The sequence below is a fragment of the Coptis chinensis genome, chromosome 3 (assembly GCF_015680905.1).
Source record: "Coptis chinensis isolate HL-2020 chromosome 3, ASM1568090v1, whole genome shotgun sequence".
NCBI classification, from domain to species: domain Eukaryota; kingdom Viridiplantae; phylum Streptophyta; class Magnoliopsida; order Ranunculales; family Ranunculaceae; genus Coptis; species Coptis chinensis.
In genome coordinates, this window is record NC_141458.1 from 70,462,710 (window position 1) to 70,473,510 (window position 10,801).

Genomic DNA, 10,801 nt, shown 5'->3' on the forward strand with positions numbered 1-10,801 from the left:
TTTTTTGCTATTAATATTAATTACCCTTTAGCCAAAAAAAAAATGTCTAAACATATATTGTATAATATTCTTTATTGCGCCTAAGTGCTTAATTTTTTTTCCCAATGCCTTTTGGACTATTTTCCTTACAGTTCCAAAGAATTCATTGCTTTTTTCATTTGTGGAATTTTAAAGTGGTTTCCATAAGCATATATATTTGTAAGAAGCATATCTTTGTAGGCACTTTCTTCTTAAGTTCCTAATTTTCTAAAGCTAAATGTTCTTGTATTTTTTTTTCTCCTAAATCGATCTATTAAGCAATCTAGTCTTTTGTAATTCCAAAAGCTGCATATGGAAAGAGAGGAATGCTAGAAGGTTCAAGAGCTTCTCAAAGCCTGCGCCAGTGGTCTTGGGGAGAATTATGAGGGAGATGAGGGCCTATATCCAACTTCAAGTCAATGTGATGCCAAATACAGCTGAGAGTCGAGTACTCTGTCAAAGAATAGGCATCCAAATTCAGTTTAAGCCTTTAGAAAGGAAGTGGTGCAGATGGCATACTCCGGCAGAACCAAGGATAAAATTGAATGCCGATGGGGCTTTAACACCACTAGGAACAGGGCATGGTGGTTTGATCAGAGATAGTAATGGCGCAGTGATTGAAGCTTTCACAGGCTCTGGGGGGATGCAGTCGGTCATTTTTCAAGAACTCAAAGCTATTGAAATAGGTATGATCAGATGTCGTGCCTTAGGGGTTCAGGAAGTGGAAATCGAATCAGACTCTCTCTGGGCGACTCAAATCATTAAGAGAGTTGTTGAAATACCTTGGTATTGTCTGGACATTGTTACTCATATCCAAGAGCTGGCAACCAATTTTGTTTTTTGTTCTTTTTCTCATGTATACAGAGAGCGCAATAAACCTGCTGACTTTCTAGCAGGTTTAAGCATCTCTAATTGTATTAGTTGCGTGCATCATGGTAATCCTCTAAGTATAGAGCTCCATATACTAGTAGAAGATGAGGCAGTAGGAAAAATGTATGAGTGAGTTTGATTTAATACAGGTGGGGGTCTGCCTAACCCTAGCTTATTTCTTAAAAAAAAAAAAAAAAAAAAAAAATTTACATGTCTTTTGTGATGGGATTCGAATTGTGTTTTTTTTTTTTTTTTTTTACTTTTAAAAAATATGCAAGGGAAAACAAAAATTCGACAAATTGGGTGTTATCTTATTTTAGTTTTTACTCTATTTTGGACCGGGCATACGCCTGGGATCTTTAAGATATTTCGCTTGAAGTAAAAAGTTTTTTTTTGGTGCACAATTTTTTGAACATTTTGGAAATCAATTGGTAAAAATTAAACCAATCAATTATGATAAAACATGAGAACATTGCAAACTTAATCTTGATTACTCTCCATCCATTGCAAAATAACTCCTCTGAGAAGATCTAAGTACACCACTATTGCCCGACCTATCGTTTAACAATCAATTTTTCATTTTCATTTGCTTCATTCCCCCTTCATCGTTTCTTCATCCTTCATGTAAGCCTCAATACTAAAGAAGCTTATATTGCACTGCCCTTTTGCATAATTCTCTTAATCTTGGCCTCCTTGTGTTCATACCTAATCAAGTTCATGTCGTCCCATATCTCTATCATTAGAAACATGATAATGTAACCTCTAAATTTGATTCTGGAGAGGATGGGGATGCATTATAAGCTTTTCATTATATTGTAACTATGATAGAACTACTTAATCTTTTTACTAATGGTGCAGTGCTTACTCAACGTATAGAACAATATCTTCACGGATCCTCCTTATTAGATCCTTTGATATGATTATGATTGTTCTATATGTAGAAATCTAGAGTTGACAGTAGCATTTTTATAATTGTTGTATATAGAAAGACAAAGTCAATTCAAAAAAAAATTCTAGTAGTTTAATTAGATATCTCTTAATTAGAGTTAGACATGTAATTTTTCGATATTAAGTATTCTGGATACCATTGCTCATAAGTCACATTGTGCTAAAAAATTTAGATCCTTATAGAAATAACGAAAAAAGTCAAGAAGTTCACTGAAGATCAAAGCCCAAACATAGAACAGAAAGCAAGCTAAGTAGAACTGCTGCTAGAATTAAACAGAATGACAACCAACACTTTGTGATTTCTAAGCTTTGACTTGCCCATAAAACTTGGACTTTTTCACCATGGTCAAACTTTAAGTGTATAAATTTGAGCTTGATTTCCTCCATGGCCGGTCTTGAAGTCTGCTTCAACAGTGATTGTCTCAGAGTAACAACATGTTTCTTCGGTCCCTCACAACAGCCCTTTATTATTAAGTTTGGGGAAAATTAAACCTCCCATCGGAGTAATGATGTCCTTTTTAGTCCTATCGTACTCACTGTCAACAGTATGCATGTGACCCATGATAAGCCTTTCCAAGCTTGTATATCTTTTTGTTCATCTATGTATAATAGTGATACCCATTCTTCTCTACCCTAGCTATAGAGAATGAAACTCTAGCTGGATGCGCAAGCACCAATACATGCTACCTTTAGCAAATCCCTATGAGTCTTGCCAAGAAGGCGACTAACACCCCCATTGAGTCACCACACTCTCATAGCCTATAAAATGCGAACAAACCTATTGGCGGGCTGTAAATATGCAGGAGAGGTGGAGAAAGCGGAGCGAACTGAACGAACCCAGTTTCAAAAGTTATCGATATTTACAGAGACAAAGAAACTCGAAAGTGAGTAGTACGATCGATATTCTTATACTCTAGTAGTTTTCTCCATAATTCTTAGTTGATGGTGCAATGGTAACTGTTAAGGGTGCAAGATCAGTCAGCTTGCATCACTAACTCGACCATTTCCCTTAAATGGCTCCAGAAATGGTCCAGCTTCTGGGATTTTAACTCTTATCGAACATCTCCGTCTAGTTTCTCATAGCGTACCAAGGTGTTTGAAAGAGTACCAAGCTAAAGCTAGGGCAGGTGCTTGCTTAATACCATTCAATAGGTTAATAATTCTACGAGAGTCAGCCATATTATTACTCTTGGTTTTTGGTATCCAACGCCAACTGTTATAGCTTAGCATCGTCTAATTATTCTCAGCCAAAAAAAAAAAAAAAATCAATCAACCGTGGACGAAAATCCCACGACAATGTGGTTTAGTTTAATGATATGAAGTCACCACTCAAGTCATCATTTAATGAGAACGTGAAAGGATTATTTAGACTTGAGAAGAAATAGATCTTCTATATATATTTTGGTGAATACCTTATTAAAATAGACTCATCTATAATATTTCCATCTTCAATTAAGTCTCAAAATAAGACTTGCATACCGCCCATACCATGTACACTCTTGAGCTAATTATAGATAGTTTCCTAATATCAAAGAAATTATGTTGTGAATTCTCAAAAGTTCCTAATCAAGGTCAAAGTGGCACGAAGGAGTTGATAAAAGTAAAATTACTAGTTTTACCTACGAATAAGCACGAGACTCAAACGCAAGTAAAACTAAAGCTATTTTCCGCTAAGGGTTTATCAAAGTTTTCTACTCTCGATGCTATCTTAATAGAGTTGGAGTAGAGAATTCGTTCCACTCCTAGTTCTTTAGAATTCAATGTTTTCTAAGATTATCGGTCTATCCAAAGTTAATGAGAGTATGATGGAAATTATACTACGATGTGAATTATACTAACAAGATACAATAATTCAAACTATGGGATTTCTAATTTGACTATATGATAAGGAATTAGGGGGGATTGATTCCACCTTAACTCGACTTAATTAACTAGCGAAGATTCGTCGTGATCCAAATTTCAATGATTTCGCATAACAAAATGGTATTTCTAATCCCTAATTATTCATGTCAATCTCTACCAAATAATAACTAGCATGTGAAGCAATCAAGCCCATTCTCATGGTGAACTAATTACTTTCTAGAATTGAATAGATTATCACGACCATTTCTAAGCTAACAAAATCAAGTTTTCATCAAGGCTTCCTCAAACCCTTTTAATGAAGGTTTAGCCTTAAGTCATTAAACTATCATTTCTATACGAATTTAAGCAAGACATGATATAAAGATTGTAAATTTACTATCTTGATCTAATCAAGAATTCAAAACTAAACTAATAACTACGAAATGATTAATAACTAAATGGTCAAAATTAGATCTAATGAATAATAATCTAATGATTCCAAATAAACTAAACAAGATTTAAAACTAATTTGGAACTATAATTATGATTTAACTAATTATCAAATAAAGACAACCTAATTTATGAATTTAAAACAACTAAAACTAAATAAGAATTTAATCAAGTAAACTAAATTGAGATGGAAACTAATACTTTATTATAAAACTAATAATGATTCTAAATAATAATCTACTTTTGTTCTAACACTAATTTATTGCAAAGTAAAAACTAGATCTAAAACAAGCTATTGAAACTAATTAATGGAGTCTAAAACTAGATCTAAAATTATTGGCTAAAATGGCTACCTAAAAACTAGCATGCTTAAGAGTTAAGTCTTCTCTTCTCAAATGGAGGAGACTAGATCTACATTTTCGTGCATGGGCTGAGGAGACATGTTTTGGGGCGGAAAATCGAGCCCAAAACCCAATCTCTTCAGTCCACAGAGCCTTTTTCAGCTGGATTTAACTTCAGTAGACTTTTTGTCCACATTTGCTCCTCTGATTGGGTCAAGACTTAAACCATTGGAAAGCTCTTTCCGAGCCGGTCGTTTTGACATTAGGTAGGCCTAATTCTGAGGTTTGAGTATAAAGATACGGCCTTCGGAACTTCTACTGACTTTTGTGCGCTATTTCTGCCCGCGTTGACTTTGACTTTTCAGCTTTGACCAGGCTTTAAAAAGGTTTTTTCTCCTTGAATCTTGGCCTTTAATTGCAGAACTTCTTAGCAACCAACCCTTGCTCCTTTATCTCACAAAAGTGACACATTTCTGCACATAATTGACTCCAATGTCTGAAATACGTAAAAGCACGTAATTAGCATTAACTCTTATTTATTACTCGCATAATTGGTCTAAAAGTATTATTGTTAGGGGGTTAAAACTACAGTTTTGGGCTCTTATCAAACCACCCCCAAACAGAATTTTGCTTGTCCTCGAGCAAATATGAGAAATTAGCATAAGTGACAAAAAATGGAGTTCTAACTAATCTCGTTTCACCGAGTGCGATTACATTGACCATATGCAACAAGGCCTTAAACCACTAGGAATTCCCTAATGGATGAGTTATAGCATCGTGAGAGTTTTCCAGTGAAAGTACTCACAAACTTCATATATACTACAACAACTAAGAAATAAAACTATTGTTTCCTTCTTTATGTCTCAATTATCTATACATCTCACTAGCAATGAATACAGAATAATCAAGTCGAAACCTAACCTAATATATGCATAATAATCAATCATCTATGAATAAACATATATACAATGAGTAATACTATGAAATGCATTAGCAGGTCCGTTTCTGAAAACTCGGAATAGCGTCCTTCAGTAGGTCCTCACATAAATGTCAAGACAAAAACCACTCTGATTTTTCCGCTCAAGTTTCACTACTCTAGTGCGCAGTGGGCACACTTTACCTAACAATCTCAACGACACACAAGGAAGCCGGGTTTGATCAAACACATCTGCCACTTACTATCACACTAACCAATTTCTAATTGAGCTAGAGGTCTTTATTAGGTGTTGCGGGGATTAGGAGATGGTTTAAGAAGGAAGGAAATGGATACTCAAAAAGGACAAGTCTGAGATAATAAGGTCTTCATACTACGTAACTAGAGAAACCCTTGTTCTTTTGCTTCTACACTTTGTTTCCATCCTTAGCCTTTTTTATTTTGGCTTTTTGACTCTTTTTATTCTATTTTTGAAGTTTTTATTTTGTTTTTATTTTTATTTTTCGTTTCTTTTCTTTGGATGGAAACTTATTTTTTATTTTCTTTTTCTTTTCTGAAGCAACTAACTAATTTTTGTTTACACAGGTTTTTTCTTTCTCTTTTCTTCACTCATCCTATTCTCAGACTCATTTTATAATGGGTAGGTTGATTTTTTTTTTTTTTTTTGTAACAGGGTAAAGGATTTGCGGTTTATGAAAGGCTAAAGAAAGGCTCAAAGGGGCGACTAGCAGAAAATAATTCATAGTTTTGAATTTTTGGATATATTGATCCAAAGAGGGCCTAAATTCTTGCTTAGGATATGGTAAAGTGATCAAGTAAGTGGACGTGTGATTTCTCTATCCGGATTTTACTTCTCCCTTGTGTCATTCTTAAATGTTTCGCTCATATAAGGCTTTAGGCTATATTCTCACAGGATTTGTAGAATAAGTACTCTTGCCTAGATTTCAGAAACTTACTGCCAAACAATCATAGATACTAATGTAATATATTTATAGATAGATGCAAAGATTATTACCTACATACTAACCTAAGTTTCTAAAAACTATTTTAATGCAAAAGCTACGTGAGACTTCTAGATTATTTAGAGCATAGAGAAAGAAAACAATACCAATATTCCTAAGTGTATAGCATAAATTTTTTATTTATATGTTTGAATTTTTTGAAATTTTAACTAGAAAACAAGTGCATATTGTACATATCTATATCCTAATAGATGCTTTAATTACACGTGTTTCTATGCCACCCCCAAACAAAAAGCATGCTTTGTCCTCAAAGTATTGAAATAAAAAGGGTAGAAAAATACCATGGAAATGCGTGAAATTCTGGAATATATTATCTCCCGTTTAAGCATCATCCTCATTCTCTTCTATAAAGAAATGAGGTTCCTTTGCATCCTGCCACGCCATGGTGATTTGCCAGGCTTCACGACATTTATCATCTACAATCGCTAACCTGTTTAGCGCCACTTAGTCAGATGGGGTGTAGGGGGCAACCCAATGAGGTTGCACTTGCCATCCCGGCCAAGTCATAGCATAGAAAGATCTAATAATACAATTGGTGGGTCTCATAATGTCGACCCCAACCCAATCCGTTAAACGGGCACAAAAAACAGGGAAGAAACATAGCATAATACGGCAAACTAAAACAGGCATAAGAAGGTACTTATGCCTCATACTCTGGGCTCGTGCTAAACTAGACATTAATGTCTTGGGAAGGTCATATAGCAGGCGTCCCTCAGCTAGAGCAAGGAAAACATCGCAAGTGGCGTCATTCGCAGAAGAAAAACGTCACTCTCCTAATATGTTTAGCATGATAAAGAATATGACCGTGCCCACGTTAATGGACAAGCTACCAAGGGCTACGTTATATGTCCCTTGGTCCTCTACACGAAAAATGCCAGCCCCATAATTCTCATGCAAAAGCTCATAGTTGTAGGCAGAGAAATTATCAACTATGTTTGCCCATTGGTCTTGAATCTCAGTAGGCATAGGAAGGTCAACAACAAAAGCCAACAAGAACTTGGTTATTTCCATTGTTTCGTCATCAATGTTGATGGAGAACACGTGTTCTCCGTCCATCCGATAAAAGAATTTACAATGGTCATAAAAATATGAGGTAAGTGCAGGAGAGTAAAGTTCATCAAAACTTACTATTAAAGATTGTCATCCTGCTTGTATGATTACTTCGCGGAACCACGCACCATAGGTGTCACTTTGGAACAAGTCTTCAAAAGACTGTTCTGGTATGATACGAGGGGATGTCATCACCAAACTACTCTCTAAAACAGCTGCAAACGATCCTGGAACAACCCACAAAAATTTGGAATTTTTCGTGCCTACGGAGGTCAGAGTGCGCTCAGATTTGGTCTGGGTAGGGCGCGGGTCGCACTCAGGTGAATTTCGAGTTATAGTATTTTGGGCGCGGGGCACACTCAGATTTGGTCTGTGTAGGGCACAGGTCGCGCTCCTCACTGAATCGAGTTACAAGTGGTTCAAGCGCATGTGGCACTCAACTGAGGTGCAGGTCGCACTCCGGGTAGCTTGAGTGCTGAAGTGAAGAATAAAAGAGATAAAAATAGGGAGTGAAAGGTGAGAGATGAAAGTGAGATGTAGTGTGGGTTGTGAGTGTAGAATGAAGGAAGTTTATATAGGGTTTTAGTTTCGAAAACGAATTGACAAGTTGCCAAAAAAGTTTAAGGCAGTTGCCAAAAACAAAATATTTCAAAAACTTAAAACGGAAACAACCCCTATTCATTATTCTAAAACAAACCTAATATCTTTAAGATTGACTTTAGAATAGTAACTTCTTAACTCTTTGAAATTTCATCTTACCATAAAATCTAATCATAGGCACGCCAATATCGGCAACATTCCCAACAATCACCGTAAAACTACTTCTAAAAATTTGGATCATATAAAAATCATGCTAGAAGAAATAATACCACCTCCAAACAATTCGGGAAGGTGGGATTAACACAAAAATCAACGCATAATTTGAAAAAAAACCACATTAAATTAAAATTAAAATTAAAATTAACTATCGAATTCAAATTTAGCTACTGAATTCAACTACTTAACATCCAAACTAATAAAAACAATAAAACAACTAAATAACATCAAAATAACAAATTTTTCTAAACAACTAGCCACGTGATGAAGATGGACCCTGAGATGGAGATTGGGCCTGGGATGAAGATGGGGCCTGAGATGAAGAAGGGCCTGAGCCATCCGTCCTTCGGCGACGACGCTCATGCCTCTCAGACTCATCTGAAATAGAACCCTCCAGGGGTGGCATGGATCATAGAATCTCTACTCAAAACTGGCGCTGTGCTTCCATCTATGCCTTCATCTCTGTATAATGGGTATCCTGATGCTGAACGAGAGTCTCCATGTTATACTGGAGATCCGCCTGACCCTTGTCAAACACTTCAAAACTCGTCTGAAGGGTCTTTTGTTTATTTTGAATTATAATTTGCCTATCCCGTACATCTTCAAAAATACCATTAACGCAATGCAAGCCAGTATGCAGCACTGACATGTGCTCTAACTCAAAAGTACACTTCTCCAAGGCATTTTCATCAAAACATATCATATCCTCCATTTCATCATCCGAATCAACCACCCTATCCTCCGGCAACTTCCAAGGCTTTTGGATACACTCTGTATAAATAATTGCATTTGAATGCAATTTTATCATAATACGAACAAATTTTGTAACAGCTCTAAAAGACACCATGATCTTAGTGATCAATACCAGAAAGGGCGCAACACTCTTTCCAACCCTTCTAATCATAGTTAAAATAAACTCGAGGATGCAGAAGTTATACTTCTTCTCCCGCAATATCCAGAGAATGTGCAGACATGTTAGACTGATGTAGCTGACTTTCTCCTTCCCGATGATATTCTTACCAATCCACTAAGCTACAGCCAGTTGGTTGGTTCGCAGAGATGATTGTCGAGCACAATGAGAATTCGGATTGTATTGACCCTCCATGACAGTGTCTTTCATCAATGCAGGAACTCCAGTATACTGGGATTCCTGCAAGGTGGCTTCGAGGTGGCGTTTAGGTGTAATGCCTAAAATCTCAGCCAACAACTCTTTTGATACTTCTCTCCTAGTCCTAGCCACCTTGACGAAAATTCTCTGACCCTCCAACTCCCTCTTCTTATAGAATTGTTCGACCAAATCAGAGTGGTAGAAATCATCTGTCAAGTACCACAACCTATTCTAATCCCTCCTAATCATCTCGTCACGAAAAAACGGCGCAAAGCGGGCGGCAGTAAAAGCTTGTTCCGGCAAAATTCTTCATCTTAGAGCCATTGAAGTTTTGAAACGATTTGTGGGTTTGAATAAGGTGGAGGAGACGAGTTTGAAGAAAACTTACTAAATATTTGGTAGGTGGCGTGGAGGTGGTCCAAATTTTTGTGCATTTTAGTATGTTTTTCTAGTGCAAAAGGTTGAAATTGGTGGTGGGGATGTGTGGAGAAGTTTTTGGTGTGGGTTTAAACTTTTGGCGTGGTTGTATTTAGGTTTTCTATTTTATTTTATTTTTTTATTTTTGGTTAGGGTTTAAAGTTTGGTAATGGCGGAAGTAAGAATAAAAACTCATGATCTGTTTTGTTTGAAGGAAAGAGATGCATGTGCGTGGCGCGTGCGTGTGAGATTTGGGCCCAAGCCCAATTCGATTTTCAAATTTTTTTGATTTTTCGCGCAACTTCAAACTAAAATTGCCGATTCGTTACCAGTCCGATTTTTGCGAATGAGATATGGAAATGATCAAGAGAGAATTTCCAATCCAATGATCCATAAAACATTTTATTCTAACCAAGGGTGACATATAAGAAGATGAAAAATGCCTCAAAGTGCGTGCGTGATGTAAGTTATGCGAACGAATGAAATCTAAATTCATAGATAATATCAATCCGAATCGAAATACGATTAAACGACATAAGCAACATAAATAGAAAGTTGAACAATCAAGAACGGAAAAACCAACACCCCACCCCCAAACAAATTTTGGCAATGAAGTTAGGAAATTTGTTTTAAACGTGGGTCTTTTAAAGTCAGATTCCCGAGACTTCCTAGATTACTATTTTTATGGTTTTAATATATTTTTTAGTTTTTATAAATTAGATTTAATATAAGAAAAACAATAAAGTAATAAATGCATAATTCACACCATAGATGAACATTACTCAAAAATCGAGAAAACAAGATAGAGTGGAATACGTGAATTATATTAAACGTGGACTTAAGATCCGGTACTTACAGCCACATACTCCATAAGGAGGGCCCGGTTACCTGAATGGTGCACTTATCACTATATGGAAGTGAAAGGAAATACACCAAACAACAAAATGAGTCTTTTATAGTCAGATACTCAAGACTATATTTAAAA

The 10,801-nt window shown here is 36.1% G+C and overlaps 1 protein-coding gene across 1 annotated transcript; it reads left to right on the plus strand.

Moving 5' to 3' along the window:
* The first annotated feature begins 400 nt into the window (after nucleotides 1–400).
* On the plus strand, nucleotides 401–1,021 carry LOC147510610 (uncharacterized). Its single transcript, XM_086598195.1, has one exon. It carries the CDS (start codon nucleotides 401–403, stop codon nucleotides 1,019–1,021), a length of 621 nt encoding a protein of 206 aa, XP_086454321.1.
* The last annotated feature ends 9,780 nt before the right edge of the window (nucleotides 1,022–10,801 follow it).

Excerpts from the sequence above, each read along its gene's own strand:
- LOC147510610 (XM_086598195.1), top strand. The coding sequence starts at position 401 with ATGAGGGAGATGAGGGCCTATATCCAACTTCAAGTCAATGTGATGCCA.